This window comes from Mauremys reevesii, linkage group 1 (genome assembly GCF_016161935.1).
Source record: "Mauremys reevesii isolate NIE-2019 linkage group 1, ASM1616193v1, whole genome shotgun sequence".
In the NCBI taxonomy this organism is placed as follows: domain Eukaryota; kingdom Metazoa; phylum Chordata; order Testudines; family Geoemydidae; genus Mauremys; species Mauremys reevesii.
In genome coordinates, this window is record NC_052623.1 from 322,624,549 (window position 1) to 322,648,804 (window position 24,256).

Consider the following 24,256-nt stretch of genomic DNA (forward strand, 5'->3'; position numbering starts at 1 on the left):
TGCCGCCCTGGAACTCCCATATTCACCATTGTCATATAATTAGGATATGTTTCATACAAAGTATGCCTTCTGAGGTACCATTTTAAAAGTCTTGATCTGTTGATCATTAATATCTTGTTGGATTGTATGTGCTATCACTGTATGTGAAGTTATGAAGTTTTGCTATTTATGTGTTACTGAAATATGTTCTGAAGATGGGAACACCCACAAACAGCCTTTCAGGTACAACAATGGCTTAGCCGGACAGCGGTTAATGGCTCATCAACACCCATCAAGGAAAGAATCCATTATCCCAGAAACTGTATACAATGGAGACTTCTCCGAGAGAACACACAGACAATGGAGACTGCTCGACCAATAGGGGCAGACCCCTACATCACAAACACAGATCTTTGTAGCAAGCTGGAAGAAACTATAAAAGAGGGGAAGTGACATCATTACTGGACCTCTCCCCTGCAACTCAACACCTGGAAGAAACGTCTGGTGGATAAAAGATTTGAACTAAGGAGGCTGGTCCCAGGCTGGAATAGAGTCCCAGCCTACATGTTGAGGATCTGTAACCGGCTTGCACTATCTGTCAGGGTGAGAGACTGCTTGATTCAAATCCTGTTTAAAATGTGTAGAACTCAGACTGAAAATTTATTTTTGTTTCTTAAGTATCCAAGTTCGATCTCTATGCTTGCTATTTATATTTGTTTAAAATTTATCTTTCTGTAGTTAATAAATCTGTTTTATATTTTACCTAAAACCGTGGTTGTTTTTTTAAGTGCTTGGGAAATATCAGCTCAGTTTACAAAGGCTAGTATGCGTCTCTTCTCCACAACGAGGGAGGTATGGTCTGGGTATTGAACTTACACGGATCAGGTTTCTGACCAGGGCAAGATGGGACAGTTCTGAGGTGCAGCAAGGCTACGAAGGAGCTGGGGGGAGCCTCTCTATTGCCGATTCATCAGTGGCTGGCAAAGCATTCAGTTGGGTGTGTCCCTGCCTGTGGATGTCTGTGTAAATGCAAAACCTATCAGAGGTTTGTAGCTTAACAGCAGCATCACAGGGTGACAGGGATACCTAGGCTGGTGGGACAGAGGGCTTAGCAGTCCCACGGTCCAGGCTGCACCCCAGAAATGTTGTCTCAGTTGCATACATAGAATCTGCTCCATAATGCATTGAGTTGTATCACCCTTTTTAACACTGAGTAGTATCTTACTGTTTGAAGTAGTCCCGTTGACATAAATGGCCTACTTGCAGAAAAAAAAGCATTACACAATGAGTTTAAGTATAGGCTCAATTCTAGCAACTCATTTACCACAATTGACACATTTTCCCCAATTGATTATCTAGTGAATTATTTTTAACCCTAAAAATATAAATAGTATTTTCCTCAGTGAGTCTAATCAACAGAGGAAAGTCCTAAGACTAACATTTTAAGATTAAAAGTATGCATCTTTTTTAGTATTTTAATTTAAAAGTTTTCACAAAATTTACCTCTTCACACCTGCTGCTAGCATTAACTCTGACCATAGCTCCTGGTTTTAGGAAGTTACTATCATGCAGTCGTAAGCAAACTAAATCCGTTGCACTGTTCGATGGTGCACAGACCAAAATTCGACTGTCTGGTAAAGTATAATGTACCTGCATTTAAAAAAAGCACAGCTTTTAAAAACATTTGGAAAAACTATATTCATCACAAATAAAGCAAGCACATATTTCAAATATTTAATATAATTCAGAATTATTTAGAATACAGTTATAAATGTTTCTACATTCGTCATGTTGCAGTTCAGTCAAATCTCAAGAAAACATCTTTGCCTAGACTGGAAATTCATTCATCATCATCAGATTGAAAAAACAAACACACACACACACACACACACACCATGAATGCAGAGGAGGCGCTTTTAAAGCAGTGGTTAAATACTATTCACTAGGGCTTTAAACAAAAATACTGAATTTAAAAACCGACTATATGTTGTTTATGAATACAAGCTTGTACAGAAGTCTTCTCTTGGATTTGTTTTCACAGGACAGAGTTGAATTGAAATACCCTCCAAGTGTTAGCATGTTTTTTTAAAAGCTATTTTTAGTTTTGATTATAAGTATTTGTGGCAATTCCAGATGACTATTGTTTTCCTGTTCACTATTACCTGTAAGATAGCTTCTATCATTGTTACAGTTTTTCCAGTTCCCGGTGGTCCAAAGAGAACATACGGAGTTGGACGACATTCACCACTAAGTATCCTCTTCACTGCTAGTTTCTGATGTTCATTCAGCACAGGATTGAAAAATTCACAGTCTCTCTGTTCAGGTGTCATGATTCCATTGACTATACTCAAAACAGATAAGCATTACAAATACACAAGGGGAGGTTTTTTTAAATTAGTATTTCAGTGAAACAGATTTTGATTTAATGTGATGTATACTTTATATTATAAACATCTTAAAAAGATAGTAATAGCTAAAAATTTATCTGACAACTCTTTAAATTCCCAATCCCAAGTAATAACAATTAAAATAGTAAAACAGGGCCTTCAGTTTCAAAGGTGCAAGGGGCCATTCATAGATTTTTAAGGCCAGAAAGGACCATAATAATCTAGTCTTACCTCCTACATAACGCAGGCCAAAGAACCTCACTCCAGTGAACTCTACATCAAGCCCACACATATGCTCTAAAGGTCAAACAGAAGTTATCTTCAAGAAGGACATCCAAGTCTTGATTTAAAGACTTCACATGATGAAGATTCTGCCACATTCCTAAGCAAGCTGTTCCAATGATCAATTATCCTCAACATTAAAATGTGTGCCTTACTTCTAGTGAGAATTTGTCTAGCTTCAGCTTCCCACTGTTCAATCTCATTATATTTTTTTCCCCACTAAAGAGTCATCTATAAGAAATTACTTCCTCACATAGGTACTTGTAGACTATGATCGAGTAACCTTCTAGCCGTCTCTCAGATAAAGTAATTAATTTGAGGTTCTTAAATCTTTGCCAGCAATGCCCCTCTGCCATATACATTGGCCAAACTGGACAGTCTCTATGCCAAAGTATTAATAGACACAAATCTGACATCAGGAATCATAACACTCAAAAACCAGTAGGAGAACACTTTAACCTGTCTGGTCATTCAATGACAGACCTGCGGGTGGCAATTTTGCAACAGAAAAGCTTCAAAAACAGATTCCAATGAGAAACTGCTGATCTGGAATTGATATGCAAACTAGATACAATCAATTTAGGCTTAAATAGGGACTGGGAATGGCTGATCCATTACAAACATTGAATCTCTCTCTCTCCTTGTAAGTATTCTCACACTTCTTATCAATCTTGATCATCACTTCAAAAGTTGTTTTTTTTCCCTCCTCTTACTTAATTGGCGTCTCAGAGTTGGTAAGACAACTTCCACCTTTTCATACTCTCTGTATGTGTATGTGTATGTGTATGTGTATGTGTATGTGTATGTGTATGTGTATGTGTATGTGTATGTGTATGTGTATGTGTATGTGTATGTGTATGTGTATGTGTATGTGTATGTGTATGTGTATCTCCTCAATATATGTTCCATTCTATGCATCCGAAGAAGTGGGCTGTAGCCCACAAAAGCTTATGCTCAAATAAATTTGTTAGTCTCTAAGGTGCCACAAGTACTCCTGTTCTTTTTGCAGATACAGAACAACATGGCTGCTACTCTGAACTCTAAGGTATGTATTCCAGACCTCCAATCATTCTTGCAGCTCTTTTCTGAAACTTTTCCAAATTTTTCAACATCCTTTTTGAAGTGTGAGCACGAGAACTGGACACAGTATTCTGTGTAACAAGGTAGAAATGCTGTATAACAAGGTAATGTTTCTTCCCTAACTTATTTTTTCCCTACTTATGCATCAAAGGATCACGTTCACCTTTGAGCTATATCACCACATTGTGAGCTCATGTTCAGTTAACTATCGACCATGACCCTTAAGTCCTTTTCAGTGTCACTGCATTCCAGGATTCAGTCAACCACCTTGTAAGTATGACCTACAGTCTTTTCTTCTAGATAGATGTATGACTTTGCACTTGACTGTATTAAAATATATTGTTCAAATGATCCAACCTTACCAAATAAGTGGTAACATCTGGATCATTCTGGAAAACTGACCTGTACCCATCACTATTTACTAGGGCTATCGATTAATCACAATTAACTCATGCAATTAACTCAAAAAAATTGTGATTAATTGCAGTTTTAATTGTACTGTTAAACAATAGAATACCAATTGAAATGTATTAAATATTCTTGAATTTTTTTCTACATTTTCAAATATATTGATTTAAATTACAACACAGAATACAAAGTGTACAGTGCACACTTTATTATTTTGATTACAAATATTTGCACTGTAAAATGGTAAACAAAAGAAATAGTATTTTTCAATTCACTTCATACAAGTACTGTAGTGCAATCTCTTTACCATGAAAGTGCAATTTACAAACAGATTTTTTGTTGTTGTTACATAACTGCACTCCAAAACAAAACAATGTAAAACTTTAGAGCCTACAGATCCACTCAGACCTACTTCTTATTTAGCCATTTGCTGAGACAAACAAGTTTGTTTACATTTACAGGATATAATGCTGCCTGCTTCTTATTTACCATGTCACCTGAAAGTGAGAACAGGAGTTCAAGTGGCAATTTTGTAGCCGGCATTGCAAGGTATTTAAGTGCCAGATATGCTAAACATTCATATTCCCCTTTATGCTTTGGCCACTATTCCAGAAGATGTGCTTCCATGCTGACGACACTTGTTAAAAAAAATATTGCATTAATTAAATTTGTGACTGAATTCCTTGGGGGAGAATTGTATGTCTCCTGCTCTGTTTTACTTGCATTCTTCGTATAGTTCACATTACAGCAGTCTCGGATGATGACCCAGCATATGTTTTAAGAACACCTTCGCAGATTTGACAAACGCAAAGAAGGTACTAATGTGGGATTTCTAAAGATAGCTATAGTACTCGACCCAAGGTTTAAGAATCTGAAGTGCCTTCCAAAATCTGAGAGGGACAAGGCGTGGTGCATGCTTTCAGAAGTCTTAAAAGAGCAACACGCCGATGTGAAAACTACAGAACCTGAGTCACCAAAAAAGAAAAACAACATTCTGCTGGCATCTGATTCAGATGATGAAAATGAACATGTACGGTCCACACTGCTTTGGATTGTTATCAAACAAAACCTGTCATCAGCATAGACACATGTCCTCTGCAATGGTGGTTTAAATATGAAGCGACATATGAATCTTTAGCACATCTGGCATGTAAATACTTTTTGATGCCTGCTACAACAGTGCCACGTGAATGTCTGTTCTCACTTTCAGGTGTCATTGTACACAAGAAGCAGGCATTATCTCCTGCAAATGTAAACAAACTTGTCTGTCTCAGCAATTGGCTGAACAAGAAGTAGGACTGAGTGGACTCATAGGCTCTAATGTTTCCATTGTTTTATTTCTGAATGCAGTTTTTTTGTACATAATTCTACATTTGTAAGTTCAACTTTCACGATAAAAAGATTGCACTAAAGTACTTGTATGAGGTGAATTGAAAAATGTGTTTTTTACAGTGCAAATATTTGTAATAAAAATAAATATAAAGTGAGTACTGTGGACTTTGTATTCTGTTTTTTAACTGAAATCAATATATTTGAAAATGCAGAAAACATCCACAAATATTTAAATAAATGGTATTCTATTATTGCTTAATAGCATGATTAATCATGCAATTAATTTTTTTAATTGCTTTCCAGCCCTACTATTTACCACTACACCAATTGGTGTCATCTGCAAATTTTACCAGTAATGATTTTATATTTTTTTCCATCTTAAGAGATTATTGAGAAAGCTTAGCACTGGGCCAAGAACAGATCCCTGCAGGATCCCACTAGAAATACCCCCTAATGGATAATTATTCTCATTTGCAATCTTTTGTTAGCCAGTTTTTAATTCATTTAATAAGGGCTACATAGATTTTGTATAGTGCTCATTTAAAAAAAAAAATCAGAATGGCGTGAGAGACTATGTCAAAGGCCTTAGAGAAGTCCAAGTATCTCACGTGAACAGTTACCTTTATCAACCAACCTTGTAATCTCATCTAAAAATAGCGTTTGTTTGATTAGACCTATTTTCTATTAAAAAAATCCCATATTGATAGGCATTAATTACATTACAATTCTTTAATTATTTACTGACTGTGTCCCATAACAGCTTTTCCACGATTTTTCCTGGGACAGATGTTAGGCCAAACAACCTACAGTTATCCCATTGACCCTTTTTAAATATTAGCTTTTCCCCAGTCCTCTGGAACTTCCTCAAAGTACCAAGATTTGTGCGGTTTTTTTTGGTTTGTTTAAAAACCACATACACACACTCCATCCTCCAAACCAGTTTACCAGTGTAACTTTCAAATCCAAAACATCAGTACAAGATGGAAAGAAAAAACATTAAAACATACTCAGTTTACTTGTCTGTGTAGCAACAGTCACCATTCGAGGCACAGCCACTATGTTTCTCTCCTTTGGTACCATGCATTTTGTTTGCTCATTTTGCATTTTCTTTTTCTGAAAAGAGCACTACAGAAGACACACACACATACACACAAAATCAAGGGTAAGCAAGGCTGTAACCTTACAGCAACTATTCTCTCTTAGAAATGCTTTTAAGATGGTTAGAAATGTTTAGCATTTCCTCCCATTTAACTGCATATCAACTGAAAAAAAATGGGGGGAGGGGGAAAAGGACAAAGAGGAAAGAAAAAACCCTGAAATATACCCTCACATCCTGGCCCCTTTTACTTTAACGAAAGAAAAAGAAAAAAAGTTACTCATGACACCTTCATCTTAAAGCACTGTTGCTAACTGCACAGATATTCTGCAGATTTAGATGAGTTTTCAAAAGTTAGCATTGGTTTATTGCTTTTTTTCCTGTAAGAACTGCCAATATGTACATTTTGGGCTATTTTAAAGGAAATATCCACCTCTTTTTATGATGCATTTAATCAGGAGTCACATCAAGAGTGGATCAATCGCATCAGGAAGCATAATTATGCTTCACAAAAGGATTCTCATTTGCTCCTATAGTCAGTATGATTTGCTGCCCAGTATCTTTAAAAAGGAGCTTATGAAAACCAGTCTAAAGCAAATCTGGCCACCTAAACTCAGTTTCATTAGCAGTTTCCCTTTCAGAAACCAAAATCATGGACAACAGTTAGATCCACTCAAAGCACTGAACTGTGAAACAAGATCTTCGCCACCAGAAGGAAGACATCATAAATACACCAGACATAACAAGTATCAGAGGGGTAGCCGTGTTAGTCTGGTTCTGTAGAAGCAGCAAAGAATCCTGTGACACCTTATAGACTAACAGACGTTTTGCAGCATGAGCGTTCATCCACGAAAGCTCATGCTGCAAAACATCCGTTAGTCTATAAGGTGCCACAGGATTCTTTGCTGCTTCTACAGACATAACAATGCATTCACTATTGTGCTGGTCCTCTCTAAAACTATATCTGCAGTCAGGGCCAGCTTTAGGCTGATTCCCCCTGAATCGGGCCCCGCGCCCTAAAGAAGAGCACCTAACTTTTTAATTTCTACTCACTCGGCGGTGGTCCAGGTCTTCGGCGGCATGTCCTTCACTCGCTCCGGGTCTCCGGCGGCGGGTCTTTCAGTGCCACGGAAGACCCGGACCGTCACTGGGTATTCAAATCGGACCCTGCACTTCCTAAAGCCAGCCCTGTCTGCAGTAGCTAACTGTTGCCATTTAAGTGTAAAAGATTATAAGAAATACATTTATAGTAGATTTACCATGTCTTTCTTCTTGGTATACTGTTCATGATCATCAGCAACAGTACGACATCCCATATTATTCCAAGTCTTGACAACTTGTGGGGATTGTAAAACCAGAGTATCTGGAAATAACACTTTGGGTTTAAGGAAGGGGAAAGAGAAAAAGAGCAAAAATTCTGAAAATGCATTTGACATGGCTCTATCAATATAGATACATTAAGATACTTACTGTTAATGTTTAATTATAACTGAAACATCAGCTTCTTTCCTTGCACTTGAAATTAGCCGTGTCCAATTTATGAGAATCTGATGTAAAAACCTTAGGTATGGTGAGGGAGAAATTGGAAGGTAAAATTGAAGTCCATGTTTACATTTCTGTAGGCTGTAGAGCTGATCAGAAATGTGCAACTCTTTTCAATAAAAAGGCCATTATATTTAGCCGACTCTAACAGAGGAGGATTACGTAAAAAGTTTAAAGTTGAAAGCAGGAATTCTGCATCTTCCCTATATTCCTCCTGCATTTTTCCCTATTTACCCACCTGGGAAGTCCTGCAGAACTCTTTCAAATTGTGCAAAACATAGTGGCACCAGTAGTTAGAAATTGATTAGATTTGTTAGTTCTAATTGGAGTCAAACTTCTTTCCTCATGTATAGATACCATAGAGGGGAAATCAGTTTTCATAGTGGTTGCTCTGTGACAAAGGATTGCTACTCTCTGGACAAAGATATGGGGTAATTTAGGTGAATGGATAGAAGCCCCAGTGAAACATTGCATTTTTAAATCTGACCAGAAGAGTACAGTACATTAACTTCCCATCAGTGTGGGAGGAAAAATGCCCTAGGCCATTGGAAAGTTACCTTTTTCACCCAGATAGATGCCTTGTTCAACTGCAAACTGGCATCGCCTGCTGTTAGTCCTGTCAACAGAATAGCAATAGTGTGGATTAAACTAAAAACGAAAGTTTCCATAGAATACAGCAATATTCACTTCCTCTCTGAGTCAATGCTATATATCAATGACTTAAATGAAACATTACGCCTCTATAACATCATATACTTCTTCCCTCAATTCCTATTTTCATGTGGTACTTAGCTGAAGGATTACTTGGTCAAGTTTCCTTTACAGGCATATTTCACTAAACTTTAAAATAGAAAAATTGATAAAATATGAAAAAAAAGTGTCTCTCATTAAAGGACAAAATAAGTTTCCTTGAATTTCAGAGATAAGCAGGGTAGGAAGATATTTTTCCTTAAAAAACAAACAACCCCCCCCCAACTTGTTTTATTAAGGAAGATGAAGTGATGAATTTTTACTGAAAATAATGCTTTCTAAGAAATTTTTGATGTTGGCAGCATACTAAAAAAAAAAATGCAGTGAAGTCAATATCAGCCATTCTTGTCCTGCTCTGATGCCACAGTTATTTCAATTACAGAGTCCGATTTTCCATTGCCTGGCACCTAGAGTAGTCATTTGCATGTAAAAGAATGGGTTTAAAATGTAAATCACTCCCTTTCTGACTTGACAGTATTTTGCACAGATGTAAATGAGTACATGAGATGCCAGTCAATGGACTATCCGGTTCTAAGATTTTGTTTGTCCTTCACCTTCATGTGAACTTCTCAGAACTAACCAAATGGTCGTGTAATAAGACTAACATAATAAAGGACAGTGAAATACAGCTTTTTAAAAGTCTACAAAAATACCTATTCAATGCAAATTCTACATCCATGGGTTCAAAGTTGTAAACCTGTTCAAACTCTGGGTTAAGTCTCAGAGTAGCATCTTCATCGTGAATCTGTTTGAGAAGACAGTTTATTAGTCATGTAAGATCTGAGGGCACTCAGCACTCCATAGGATCAGATCCCTTATGTTTGAAAAATCTTCTGAAACGTTTGCTCATACTACATAAAAACAAAAAATGGATAACAGCTACCATATAATTTCATATTTCTACATAAGAGTTTTACAGAGTTTGCTTTTAGTGGGTGACATTTGTAGTGTTGAGAAGAAGCAAAAGCTTCTGTCTTCCAAGTACACAGTATGAAAAAGTTAGAATCAATAATTTGGGGGAGAGTAACTGAAATGAATCCAGTTTCACAAAAGCTAAACAATTACTCCTCTAACTCTCAGTTTCCCCTTAGTTTTGTGGACTACTGTTTCTTAGCAGAAAAGCTAACTCACTCACCTCAGTAACATAAGCAATGTACTCTATTATATGCTCAGAGTAGTCTTGACTTTTTAATATCACTTTGTCGCCTAGTTTAAAAAAAAATAAATACGTTTAGTATAAAAATACTGTTACAAGATATTGGAAATTCTCACTGCAATACTAGCCACTGGTGGGAGGGGCAATAAAGTGAAACTTAATGAGTTTCAAGGGTCCTGTAAATTCACCAATGAAGTGACATCACTGAAGATGATGCACTTGTGCACACCTCAGCTCAGTTTAGTCTTATGTTCTTAAAACTGGTATACCTATGGGTTTTGTTTTTGTGTGTGTAAGTAATACTTACGAGGCACCTATTGTGGTATACTACTAACACAGTTTCAGCACTATTTATTGGAAATAACATCCTGCACATTGCAACGAATTTCAAAAATTCTGATCTCAAAAAGTTAACGCCTTTAACCTGGCTTTACATTTAGCCTCTCACATGTTCTCTAGTTTAGTATAACACTAGACAGTATATTTTCTATGGAAAACTCAATCATCTACTACTGTACATCAGAATCCTGAATATATCAGGACAAGCCATGAAAGCACACAAACACACATACTGCCTCTTCAAAGCATAACATCTCCAGAAATCAAACATTCTGAGGCACTGTAATAAAATATAGTGGCATAATATTTCATTTATCTAGGTGCCAGGGTTAATAGCTATCTCTCCAAATGTTTTTTAAGAGAAAACATGGAAAAGATAAAATGCATGAGTTTCTATTGTGTAGACTGAGAATATTGCTCATCTTGCTATTCAGCTTTTACAATTTTATTAAGCGTAAACCATCACCTGCATATAAGGAAGGTCTTCCCTCTGCCAACCCTGGCACTTCCAGCACCAAGAAGTTTCCATTCTTTTTCAAAATAACTCCACTCATGCTAAATTCTTTGATCTCCATTTCAGCATGGATCTCCTCAAGCCAGAGCAGGGTAGAAAGGTTTGCTTTATAGTTAGACAGATTCAGTCGCTGAAAATTAAAAAAAGGTAAGTTATGTGTATTGCAATAGTGTCTAGAAGCCACAACAAAAATCTGAGTCCCTTGTGTTAGGCGCCATACAAAATACATATGAAGAGACCTCCCTGCCTCAAAAGGTGTACAACCTAAGTAGAAAAACAACAGACAAAGGTAGCGGAGAACAGAGGCACAGAATGACATGACTTGCCCAAGATCACACAGAAGTTAGTGGTAGAGCTGGAAACATAACTCAAGTCTCCCATTTCAGTGCCTTATCCACTAGACCATGGTACCTCTCTAATGAAAGATTTGGGAAGAGCATCAGGCTTAATTTACCATTTTCATGTACATGAACAGGGATTTTCAGAAGAGTCTAAGCTGGTTAGGCACCCAAATCCCATTGAAGTTCAAGAATTCCCTGTGGTTCCTTTGATAAATCCAAGCCACAGTACTTCTACACTTTTTGCATTATAATCTGAGAGATGTCTCTAAAAAAAAAATCAGCGTACAGGGTAAATACAGAAGTATCCTGGTTTTGGCTGTATTTTATTTAGATCATACTACTAATTTTGTAACGAAAACGAGTAGTTCCAAAAATAGCTAAGATTTAGTATTTGACCTTTAAGTAAGCATAAGGTTCTCAGAGAGCGTTTTTCTAATACCAAATACCAACAGATCCGCCCTCGCACCCTAAAATAACATGCTGAGCGTTTAGGAAAAAATAAGAGAATGAACTATTGGAAGAGTCAGAAGGTGTCTGTCTTAATTATAAAATAATTTTAATGAGACGAGCTAATAAAAAGGAAAATATTGTGGTTTTATTTGTATTTAATTCCTTACTTTCAAAAGAAGAAAGCAAGACCCAGTACTGGCACTAAAAAGTAGACAAAGGAATTGTAGTTTTTGGTATCAGGGAAGCTACTGGTTCACAGGAAATGGATAAAGTAAAAATGTTACTGATTTATGCAGTTCAAAAGGCTCTTTTAAAAACATTAGCAAAAACAAAAAGCATTCAGGCTACCCTAGTTACTTGTAACTTCCTAGAGGAAAAGTGTGAGAGACTAATTTGAGATCACTTATTTTTCAACTGGCCAACATTACTCACATTTAAACTGCCAAGGCAGGTGTGCCATCGAGGAACACTCAAGATGGGACTGACTGAAAGAATCCCCCTGTCAAACACTACTCCAAGGCCTGGTCTACACTAAGAGGGGGGGGGGGTCGAACTAAGGTACGCAAGTTCAGCTACGCGAATAGCGTAGCTGAACTTGAAGTACCCTAGTTCGAACTACTCACCCGTCCAGACGCCGCGGGATCGAAGTCCACGGCTCCAAGGTCGACTCCGCCACCGCCGTTCGCAGTGTTGGAGTTCCGGAGTCGACCAGAGCGCGGGGGGAGTTCGAACTATCGCGTCTTGATTAGACGCGATGGAGTTCGAACTCCAAGAAGTCGAACTCTCCGCGTCGACCCGCGCGGTAAGTATAGACCTACCCCAAGAGGGATCACTTATGAGACTTAACAACAGAGGATGTGCAGAGGGCAGCTCAAGATGGATAGAGATGGTAGAATTTTGTTTGTGCCCTAAACTATTTCTGACAGAGCAGGAAGGATTCAAATTCAGATTACACTGCGATTCTCACCTTTTTCCCAAATCACAAATAAAGAAATGAGCACTGTCTATTGAATACAGAAGTAGCGGCACTAGCGGATTTTTAACAAATACTGTCACTGCATTCTGTGCCACGTTTAGTAGCAGATTTAGCTTATCACAGGGGTTCTCAAACTGTGGGTTGGGACCCCAGAGTGGGTCGTGATTCTGTTTTAATGGAGTTGCCAGGACTGGCATTGGGCTTTTGCTTCAGCCCTGAGCCCCAGCAAGTTTAAGTCTCACCACCGGGGCCGAAACCAAAGCCTGAGAGCTTCATCCCTGGGTGGTGGGGCTCAGGTTTCAGCTTCAGCCCTGGGCGACGAAGATCAGGTTACAGGCCCCCACCCAGGGCAGTAGGGCTCAGGGCTTTGGTGCCCACTCTTGGGGTCATGCAGTAATTTTTGTTGTCAGAAGGGGGTTGCAGTGCAATGAAGTTTGAGAACCCCTGGTTTATCACAAGGCTAACATACAGAGATCGTTCTTGGTTTGTGAAAGACTGGAATGCCTCAGAACATACAGGTCATTTGGAGTTTCTTGGAAACAGTCTCATGGCCCTGCTGTCTTATTGCAATGCCTCAGTTGTCCCTTCAGAGGCCACTTGTCAAACCAGACAACAGGTTTTTTGGTTAAGTCACAATCTGGATTTCAGAGTCCTAGGTGAGTCCCTCTCTGAGCTGAAGCAGTTATGCTTAGACCGTAAAAAGGTAGCTAGGTGATTCTGAAAGAGACACAAGGACATGCTGACCAGAAGCCAGGACTGTGAGCTCTGTAGACAAAGAGCTGCCATGTTTATGGCTGTTTGATTTTATATTTTTTATTTAGAGTTTACAAAAATGATCAATCACGAAGGGAATGTGACCAGAGAATTCGCTGGTTTACGTTATGTTGTTTGAAAAGCAGTCCTTTAAAATAACCCAGAAACCATAGACAGGATTCCCCCACCCCTCTGCAAAAAAACCACAACTGCTCACATCTTCTGTGAACTCTCTCTCCAATCATTCAGACTCAGGCCATGACTCAGGGAATTTTGAGGAAGAGCTGGGACACTGAAGAGTTGTGAAACACTGCATTATCCAGAAAGCAGTATAGTAATAAACTCTCTAGAGTTGCTCCAGTCTACTTCACAAACCCTGTCCTCCTCCTCCTCCCTATTCCTGTTAATCCTGTGCCTACTTCCGCTCTGTTCCTTCCCACAATCATACACTGTTAGTTCAAGAAACATTCTCTTGCAGCTCTGGCATCTGAGATGGCCTTTTCCATATGGCACTCTAATATACTGCCCATCCATTTTCAAACTCTCACTTGCCTAGGCCTTCTAATTTCTTCTCTGGTTCAGGACCTGCAATATGCTGACTCCCACTAAAGTCAAGAGAGCATCTACCAGGATCAGACTCTTATTTTGTAATTAGATTTTGTAGACCTACATGATGTCCATTATTAAGGCTACATTTTAGTCACACGTATTTTTAGTAAAAGTCATGGACAGGTCATGGACAGTAAACAAAAATTCACAACCTGTGGCCTGTCCATGACTTTTACTATATACCCTTAACTAAAACTTGGGCAGGGGGCCATGGGTGCTCTGGGGAGGCAGTGCAGGGGCACCACAGGTGGTGGAGAGGAGGGGGTTGCCAGGCAGGGGCACATGACCCAGGACCCCTGCTGGTGATAGGGAGGGTTCCAGTCAGGTGGGAGGGGGCAGTGCATGGCCCAGGACCCACGCTGGTGCTGGGGAGCGAGAAGGAGGGCGGACAGCGGCCCAGGACCCCTGCTGGTACTATAGAGGGAGAATTGGCGGGGCTGGCAGGCTCCCTACCCAGCTCTGCGTGTCCCTACAGCTCCTAGGGGGAGGGACAATGAAGGGCTCTCCGTGTGCTGCTCCCACCACCAGTGCCAGCTCCATAGACTGAGAACTGCAACCGATGGGAGCTGTGAGGGTGGGAGCTGCGGAGCCCCCTGGCCCTTCTGGCTAGGAGCTGCAGGGACATGCCAGTGGGAGCCGGGGAGCCCCTCACCCCGAGGTAAGTGCTGCCCCGCACCCCAACCCCCTGCCCATAGCCCCGAGCCCCCTCCCACACACCCAAACTGCTGCTGCAGGCAGCTCCTGAGCCAGCACCGGCTGCTGCAGAAGTCACGGAATCCATGACAGACATTCAGCCTTAACCATTATTTATTTATATATATATATATATATATATATATATACACACACACACACACACACCCACCCACCACAGCAGCTACACAGGAGTATTTTTGTATGTGTTCAGGCTGGCATTCATAAAGATGCAAAGAGAGAGATTTTACACTTGCATATATGTGTGCACACATACCTCTGCAAGGAGAGGTTGAAAAGTCAGTATGTCCAATTTCCGCTCCACACATTTTCTTAATCTATCCGGTATGGGATACTGTGGTAGGAAACTTGGAAGATGTCTTCTACAACTTCTAAAATAAGAATTCAAAGTTACTTCACGACAGTATTTTTAGGTTGCACAAAGTAGTTCTTACAAACTACATTTTGCTGGTTAGTGTGGATTTCTTTACTAAAGAGTAAGAACAAAACTCAAGATTCTGTAGTTACTAAAATAAGCGTAAGTTTTAAAAAAAATAAAATCTTCACATGAAAGACCACTAGTTAGCAAAACACCAGCCTCAAGGCTACAAAGGCTATTTTAACTATCAAACGTTCTGACCAACTTTTTCCTCCCTAATGAAGGTGTTGTGGTGAACAATTTAATGCTAGTTACAGATTTAGAGTATCTGTTTAGTATATTTTGTCTGTTTAAATTTACTTATCTAAAGACTGTTCCCTGTTTTTCATTCAAGATTTTTCTAGTTTATATTGTCAAGACCCAGTTACATCAAATGACTTGATCACTCTCTCACATATCAGTAATTCAGTCAAGGGACTTTCTGGGTTTCTGTCTTGCTGTCCAAAACACAATTAGATTGCACCACTCCTACTAGTGGGTGCGCTCTGGCAACATCTTTAATTCTAATTAGCCTCTAGCTCATTCATAAGTGTATAACATGCAGCAACAGGGCAGTTTGTGAATCATAAGAAAAACCTCTATAAAGAAGTTAAAATAGTTTGCTAAACAGGGAAAAACTATTTCAGCAATAGAACTTTGAAGAAACCCTCCCGTTTTTATTTCTTTTTCCAGTTTACTGAATGAATAGTACACCTCTACCTCAATATAACAGAGTCCTCAAGAGCCAAAAAATCTTACCGCATTATAGGTGAAACCGCGTTATATTGAACTTGCTTTGATCCACCAGAGTGCGCAGCCCCCCGCCAGTCCCGGAGCAGTGCTTTACCATGTTATATCCAAATTCGTGTTATATCGGGTCGCATTATATCGAGGTAGAGGTGTAGTTACAACAGGAGATAAGCTAGTTCAGTACGATAAACTGCCCTGGAACTAAAGTTACACATTTACTTCAATACGCATTATATAAAGGTATGTCTTTCCATATCCTTCATATTAGACACAGCTGAATGTGGATTATTTGATAGTACCTTTTGTGTTCTGTTACAGCCACTGTAGTCTTCATGTGCTGTAACTCCGGAATAACTTTATGCTTTCTTAGTGAAAATGGTTCAGTGGCTGCTATTAGAGATTCCTCTTCATTTATTACAGTTACTTCAATGTAACGTCCAATAATAAAATCAGAAAAACAAAGCAACAGAAGTTCTTTGCAGTGGCCAGGGTTTCTTTAAGTAAACAAGCAAAAATAAGTTAGGTTTTTCAAAACCACAGATATTACTTATCAGTTCAGCAATCACAATATTGTTGAAAGAGACTGATTAGGTTTTGAGGGACGTCCCTAAAAATCAAGTAATGGCTGATTTAGAAGAATTCTTCATATTCACAAAATTTGAAAGAGTTTTAGTTGAGTCCAGCTACCATTTCCTAAAGGAAAGTTTAAAAAAAAAATCTAAGCACTAAAAAAGTCCAAATATTAACAAGCCTGAACTTGAAAAAAAAAAAGTTTAAAGGGCAACTGTACTTTAGAAGAGAAATATCAGTCTGAAAATTTTGTACCTACTATAATCACAAGTATCACCCCTGTGGTTACTAAAACTGAATGGAGTTAGCCAAAAGTATATCCTGTGTACTGTCACTCCACTGCTGAAAGGCCTCATCCAGGATGCATCTCATTACACAGCAGCAAAAACTCTGCTCTACAGGAGGTCTGTGTTCCTCTGCATGGACCTCGAGCAGCTGACAGAGCTAGTGAGGAAGCCTGACCCCTCAAAGACATGCATTTCCTGTCAGCAGAGGAAGTGACAACAAGGGGAGTGCAAATTCCTGCAAAGGAGAGTTTGAGTTTATGCTCCAGACTATCAGAGCTCTTATCCCACACAACCCATTCATTTAATCCCTTTCCAGGTTCTGTCCCAGCATTGGGCCCAATACCAAATTTTCTCCTCATCTCTCCAACACATACAACTTAGTTCTGATTCTCTACCCCAACCCCCCCACCCCAGCTGTCTGAGTCTTAACGAGCTCTCCCACTGAAACTTACAACAAACATTAAGTCCCAGATCAACAAAGGTGTGTAGGATCCTTCCTTTCACTGAAATTAGGAGCCTAAATACCTTTGAGGATCTGGGCTTATGTGCCTATAAAAGGTGCTCAGCCTTATACAAAAACAACTACCAAGTGATCTCCAAGCCCTCCACTTATCCCACACCTGTTGCCTCCCTAAAGGTTCAGCATCCTCTTACTGTTCTTTCTCAAGAAGATATGTACAGAGTTACCCAATCCACATACAGTAGGGTCCCAGGCTCTGGTCACACTTTCCATGATAGCTCAGCAATGGAAGGGGAGCACACAGAAAATCTGTATTTCTTCTCCTTCAGAGGTGGGTTTCACAAACAGATCCTACCCTAAAAGAATGTTTTTCTTCAATTTCTATTAGGGCTACTCTATCTAAAACAGCTCTCATAAAAACTGGAAATTAAGTTGCTGCACCATTGTTTTAGTGACAGTGCAGCAATGGAGATAGGTTAAAACTGTGCTATTTTTCCATGTTTTAAATTAGAATCACACAAGTGTGATGCACATTTATAACACGGTTTCACAAAAATAAAAAATATTTTGCATGGCATGTGCCTCTGTTATTAAACGGAAGAGTTTTCTTTAATCAGCTAACGTCATTCTTCTTGTGAAGCAGAACCTGTGTGCTCTATGCTGTTAAATTACAGAAATCCAATATGTAGGCAAACAAAAAAAAGTTAAGTTTCCAGAACAGCTCAATTTTGAGTATCCCAGTACAGAGCATTTATAAAGCTCAGGACTTAAACAAGACTATCCATAAAAATATGCACTTTGGGTATTTTTTGCTCAAAATAAGACCATGTCTTACTAGTGTTATTAAAACAAGTACTCATTCTGCTTTGTTTGTCCATTTACTTCTTTACCCTCAAACAGAAAAAACTGTTACTAACCTTTCTGTAACTGTTGTTCTTTGAGATGCGTTGCTCATGTCCATTCCCATGTAGGTGTGTGCGTGTCGCGTGCACAGTCACAGGAAGATTTTTCCCTCAGTAGTATCTGTCGGGTCAGTCCCAGCGCCCCCTGGAGTCTCCCCCTCATGGTGCTATAGAAGGGCCTGCCACCCCTTCAGTTCTTTCTTGCCAGCAACTCTGACAGAGGGGTAAGGCGGGTGAGCTTGGGAATGACATGAGCAACACATCTCAAAGAATAACAGTTACGGAAAAATTAGTAATAGTTTTTTTTGTTTTTTTTTCTTTGTGGGCTCTCTCATGTCCATTCCCATGTAGGGGATTCCCAAGTAGATAAAGGAACTGGGTTCAGAGTTCAACAGGCAGACTGTAGCACTGCTTTGCCAAATCCAGCATCATCTCCGGCCTGCTGCGTGATGGCATAATGGGTTGCAAAGGTGTGGACTGAAGACCATGTGGCTGCTCTACAGATATCCTGGATGCGAACCTGGCCACAAATGCCAGTGAAGATGCTTGCGCCCTTGTGGAGCGTGCTGTCAGTGCCAGAGAAGGGAACTTTGCCAAGTCACAGCACATGCGAATACACAAAGTAATCCATGAAGAAATTCTTTAGACTGAGACTGGGAGGCCCTTCAGCCTATCAACCACTGTTACAAGAGCTGAGTAGTCTTCCTAAATGATCTGATCCGATCTAGGTAAAGCCAGCGCCTACCTGATGTCTAGCAAGTGGTGCCTCTGCTCCTGGCTATTTGCAGGTGGCTTCAGGAAGAACACAGGGAGGAAAACGTCCTGGTTATTGTGGAACTGCAATACCATCTTTGGGAGGAAGGCCAGGTGGGGGCAGAGTGAACCTTGTTCTTGATGAAAACTGTGTAGGGTGGTTCCAAAGTGAGGGCCCTGATTTCTGAGACTTTCCTGGCTGATACGATGGCTACGAGGAAGGCCACCTTCCATGATAGAGCAAAGATCATGTTGCCAAAGGCTCGAATGGTGCCCCCATCAGTCTTGAGGAAGACCAAGTTAAGATCCCAAGGGGGGGGATCGTCTATTTTACCTGTGGGTAGAGTCTGTCCAGTACTTTAAGAAAACAGCTACAGAACATGATAGCGAAGATGGACCTGCCACTCACCCTGGGTGGAAGGCCAAGATAGCTGCCAGACATACCCTAATCAAAAAGACACAGACCGTCCTTGCTGTTTTAAATGTAACGACGAGTCCAGGATACACGGTACTGTAGTTCGAGTGGGCAAGATCCCCTTCTGTCCAGCCCAGATAGAGAACCTTTTCCATTTCACCAGATAGCCATCCATCAGGGCCACCATTCTTCTCCCTAACAGGACCTCAGAACCTGCCCCAAGCATACTAACTCCAAAGGGTTCAGCCATGGAGCTTCCAAGCTGTCAGGTGGAGGGATCCAAGACCCAGACGAAGGAGATGTCCGTGATCCTGGGAGATCAAGTCTGGAAACAGTGGCAGGGTGATTGGTTCTTTGATCGAGAGCTGCAGGAGGGTGGTGAACCGATGCTTGTGTGGCCATGCCAGCATTACCAGGGTCAGGCTCGCTTTGTCCCCTTTGACCTTCAATAGAAGCTTGTCTATGAGCGGAATAGGTGGGAATGCACAGAGAAGATGGTCCTTCCGGGGAAGAAGAAACATCTCTGAGTGAGCCTGGACTGTGATTTTGGAAAGAGCTGCAGACACTTCCCATTGTATCTTATCGCAAACAGGTCTATATGGGGAGTTCCCCACCTGGAAAATACTCCCTATGACATCTGGGCAAATGGACCCCTCGTGATTGGAGAAGGATCTGCAGAGATGATCCGCTAACTTGTTTTGAGCTTCCAGAAGGCAAGAAGTCTCGAGGTGTATTGAGTGGGTTATGCAGAACTCCCATAAGTGGAGAGCTTCCTGGCATAGGGTGGCGCTCCCTCTTCTCACCTATCTGGTTTATATAGCATATTGCTGTCATGTTATCTGTAAGATGTTGTCAAACATCTGCCCTCTAGACGGGGCCAGAATGTTTGACAAGCAAGACACATTGCTCGGAATTCTCTCCTGGGACCAGAGACCTTGAGTTCTGTGGTCCCCCAGGTGAGCTCCCCATTCCAACTCGGAATCATCAACGGCTGCATTCTCCTGAATGGAATGCCTGCACAAACCACCCCTGAATCCAGCCCCCATAAGAGGGAGCTGATCACCCAAGGAAAAGTGTGAAAACTTTGTCCAGGAGGTTGCAGCCTGGCCAGTAAACTGTCGCTTGCCAGGCCTGCAGTGGTCTGAGTCGCAACCTTTTGTGCTTTACCACATATGTGCACGATGCTATGTGCCCCAGGAACTTCAGGCAGGTACTCGCAGAGGTGGTAGGATGTTTTCCGAGATGGTCTACGATAGAAGTCAGTACCTGGAATCTGGCTTCTGGGAAGGAGGCCTTGACCTGGACTGAGTCGAGAACAACTCCTATAAACTCTATCCTTTGGGTGGGGTATTCAGCAACTGGCCTACCATCTGGAAGGCTGAGAGTATTAACTGGATGTGCTCTTTCACCTGAGCTCTGGACTGGTCTCTGACCAGCCAGTTGTTGAGGTAAGGATACACCTGTATTCTTTGTTTTTTCAGGAAGGCCGCAACTACTGCCATGCACTTTGTGAAGACCCAAGGGACCTCTGAAAGGTTGAATGGCAATACTATGAACTGGTAGTGCACCTGTCCCACCATGGACAGCAGTAATCATCTGTAGTCCGGGACTTTAGAGATGTGAAAATATGCCTCCTTCAAGTCGAGGGCAGCATACCAGTCTCCTGGATCCAGAAAGGGGATAATGGAGGCCAGGGAGACCATGTGGAACTTCAGCTTCTTCATGAATTTGTTGAGGTTTTCCAAGTCTAGAATAGGTCTGAGACTGTCCTTGGCCTTGGGGATTAGGAAATATCAGGACTAAAATCCCCTGCCCCTTAACTCCAGAGGAACTTCCTCTACTGTTCCCAGTTGCAGAAGTGTTCATAGTTCTCAGAGTAGGAGTTGCTCGTGACAAGGATCCCTGAAGAGGGACAGGGAGGAAGGATAGGAAGAAGGGGAATAACTCAATTCTAGAGTGTATCCCAGTCCTATCATGTGTAGCGCCCAACGATCTGAGGTGATATGGGCCCATGCCCGATAGAAGTGGGCTAGCTGGTCCACAGAAATAGGAGAGGTTGGATCCAGGTGAAGCTCTGATACACTGTCCTCGAGCGCATCCTCAAAACACCCTATTTGGCATCCGATGATTGCCTGGTGGGCCCAGATCCCTGGGTCGAGGAAGGCTGGGGAGGAGGTCTGCTCTTGTAATTCCTGTCCCTCCTTCTACCATAGTCCTGTCTTAGTTGTGACTGCTAGAACTAAGATAATGATTGTGGCTTGAAATGTTTTCTTGGTGGGACCCGGGTGTGCAGACCCAAAGATTGCAGCATGACCCTGAAGTCTTTCAAGCTGTGCAGTTTAGCATCTGTTTGCTCGAAAAACAGCACTGTGCCTTTGAAAGGCAAGTGTTGAATGGTCTGCTGCACGTCATGAGGGAGGCCTGCAGTCGGGAGGATCTCTGCATCACCACCACCGATGCCATGGTCCTTGCAGCTGAGTTGGCTGCATCCAGAGCTCCCTGCAAGGATGCCTTTGCCACGGCCCTGCCCTCCTCAATCAAGGTTGAGAATTCTGCTCTGGGACTCTTGGGGTAAATAGGTCTTTGAATTTTGTCATTGCTCCCAGTTGTTAAAATCATAACTATGGAGCACCTGTTGATTAGCAGTGAGAAACGGGAGCCCCCGTGGCATAGATCTTCCTGCCAAAGAGGTCCAGCTTCTCTGCATTCTTAACCTTTGGGGTAGGATCCAGCTGCCTTTGTCTCTCATGCTCATCTGCTGCCGAGACTACTAGGGATCCCAGAGGGGGATGTGTGTAGTGATATTCAAACCCCTTTGGTGGGGCAAAGTATTTTCTCTCCAGCCATAGTTTGCAGAGAGGCTGGAGTTTGCTGTTTCGTGACAGGGCTACCCTTGACAGCTCTGATGGTGTCAAAACTTCCACCAGGGTGTGAGAGGTCTCAGAGTTCTTGCAACTGGATCTCCAGGTTTTGAGCGACCCTCTTTAGCAGTTCCTGATGCGCCTTGGGGTCGTCTTGTGTGGGTGTCAAGGTTCCTGCAATTGCCTTGTCTGGTGAGAAAGAAGAGGACCCTAAGATTGGTACCGGCTCTTATTCTTGTCCATCCAGTCCTGATGAGGCCCATGGTTCTGGTCCCTGGAGAACGGCACTGAGCTTGGTGCCTTGGTCCTGTGCCTGGACTGTTAGAGGTGGTGGTGGCAGCGGGGCTCAACCCTCCAAAGCCACCGAATATGACCTCCTTGACTGAGGACCCTGAGCCTGATGAAATGTCCAAGGAGTCCAGAAAGGCCACTGAACCTGTACCTCCCATTGTACTGGCCAGCCCAGGAGTGGGAGTCCCTGGCTCATCTCGTCCATCCGGTACTGTTAGTGCAATCCGTGCCGGCTCTTTTTTGAGACATAGGACTCAGGCTCTGAGTCAGATGCTGAGGATTCACTCCTTGGACACTATGGGGGGTGCGATGCCGGACGATGAGCAATACCAGGATGGGGATGCTGCATCATCACCGGCTTCCCTTTTGACCAGAGGTTCTCAAACTGGGGGTCGGGACCCCCCAGGGGGATCACAAGATTATTACGTGGGGGGTCATGAGCTGTCAGCCTCCACCACAAACCCTGCTTCACCTCCAACATTTATAATAGTGTTAAATATAAAAAAAAGTGTTTTTAATTTATAAGGAGGGGTCGTACTCAGAGACTTGCTGTGTGAAAGGGGTCACCAGTACAAAAAAGTTTGAGAACCACTGCTTTTGACGGTACTTGCCTCGGTGTCGCAACTACTCTTGTCTCTGGTGCCGGCTCACATCTAGGTGGCGCCGGTGGCACCAAGGGGGACATCAGACCCGTGCTGCCCAGACTGCCTCTAGTTTGGACAGAAGTGCCATTCCTGTGTTCCTATAGCACCAGACTTGACGGTTCCCTTTCTGGAGCAGGAGTCAATGGTGCTGCAGCAATGCTTGTTGAGCCCAAGTTACCCTGTATGGGTGTCACTCTGCTGGAGTCTTTATGGCCGGTGGGGGTAGGGGAGTACCCCTATCAGTTTTCTGCTGCTTCTTGCACGGCAGCAGGGAGTGGGAGCGGTGCCTGTGCACTCTTGTACCAACCTCCTCTATACCAGCAAACTGTGGCAGTGTCTGGAGTCACGCCATGCCAACGAGGAATCTCGCCTCAGTGCTGGGGAGACTGGGCTGCAGTGCCTGTCCCCCATGGAAGCCAGTGTGCACCTTGTGGTGGCAGAGGTGCTCGGTGCAGAGTCGAAGTGACCTGGCTCCAAGAAGGATGAAGAGCCATGTCCCTTAAGAGGAATTTTAGCCTCTACCCCCTTTCCTTGAGTCCGGGGCTTAAAATCTCTACAGATCCTGCACCAATCACACAGATGAGATTCACCCAAAAACCTGAGACAACTAGAGTTGGGGTCACTGAGAGGCTCAGGTTTATGGCAAGCTCACACGGCTTACACCCTGGAAACCAAGGCATGCCCCGGTGCCTGGGTGGGAAAGAACCCGGTTAAGTGGGGTCCTTCACTACACTAACAACTATTACTAACTGTAACACTAACTACCAAACTTTTTTATAACCATTTACAGGAAAAAAGTACAAGAAGCACAATAAAAGTCCACTGGGGAGTACCTGCAGAGCAAGAATGAGCAGTTCCAACAACCATCACAGGCAGAAAGAAGGAACTGAGGGGGCAATGGGTCAGCAGGCCCCTATATACAGCACATTGAGGATGCGACTCAAAGGGGTGCTGGAGCCGACCTGACAGATACCACTGAGGGAAAAATCTTCTGGCGACTGTGCACACGGTATGCACACCCCTACATGGGAATGGATATGAGCAAGTACTCAAAGAACTAGATGTTTAAAAGGCAGACTGACCTAAAAATTAAAGTATTATGTTGCTGCCTTGTAAGTTCAAAAAGGATTGGACCAATTCTGCCTTCACATATACACACGCACTTCCCATTGCAGTCAATTGGAGCTGTGCCTGCAAATCTGAGGGTAATATCTCATC

General features: G+C 41.9%; 1 protein-coding gene and 1 long non-coding RNA gene across 9 annotated transcripts in view; one reads left to right on the top strand and one right to left on the bottom strand.

Annotated features, from left to right (window-relative positions):
* The window catches only part of MOV10L1 (Mov10 like RISC complex RNA helicase 1), a 91,191-nt gene that overhangs the window by 46,409 nt on the left and 20,526 nt on the right, over positions 1-24,256 (bottom strand). For 7 of the 8 annotated variants that reach the window (XM_039512514.1, XM_039512535.1, XM_039512524.1 and 4 more), the window contains 11 exons: positions 16,155-16,349; positions 14,965-15,079; positions 10,818-10,995; positions 9,992-10,062; positions 9,510-9,601; positions 8,664-8,722; positions 7,824-7,939; positions 6,476-6,593; positions 2,598-2,663; positions 2,142-2,320; positions 1,483-1,629 (listed from right to left, as the gene is read on the bottom strand). In XM_039512514.1, the coding sequence (XP_039368448.1) occupies positions 1,483-1,629; positions 2,142-2,320; positions 2,598-2,663; positions 6,476-6,593; positions 7,824-7,939; positions 8,664-8,722; positions 9,510-9,601; positions 9,992-10,062; positions 10,818-10,995; positions 14,965-15,079; positions 16,155-16,349 (1,336 nt within the window). The remainder of the gene's footprint in view (positions 1-1,482; positions 1,630-2,141; positions 2,321-2,597; positions 2,664-6,475; positions 6,594-7,823; positions 7,940-8,663; positions 8,723-9,509; positions 9,602-9,991; positions 10,063-10,817; positions 10,996-14,964; positions 15,080-16,154; positions 16,350-24,256) is intronic. The other variant, XM_039512504.1, reaches the window with a different exon arrangement.
* On the top strand, positions 449-24,042 carry LOC120390271. Its single transcript, XR_005591048.1, has 3 exons — positions 449-582; positions 2,171-2,302; positions 23,829-24,042. It is a non-coding gene; the product is annotated as an uncharacterized LOC120390271 (long non-coding RNA).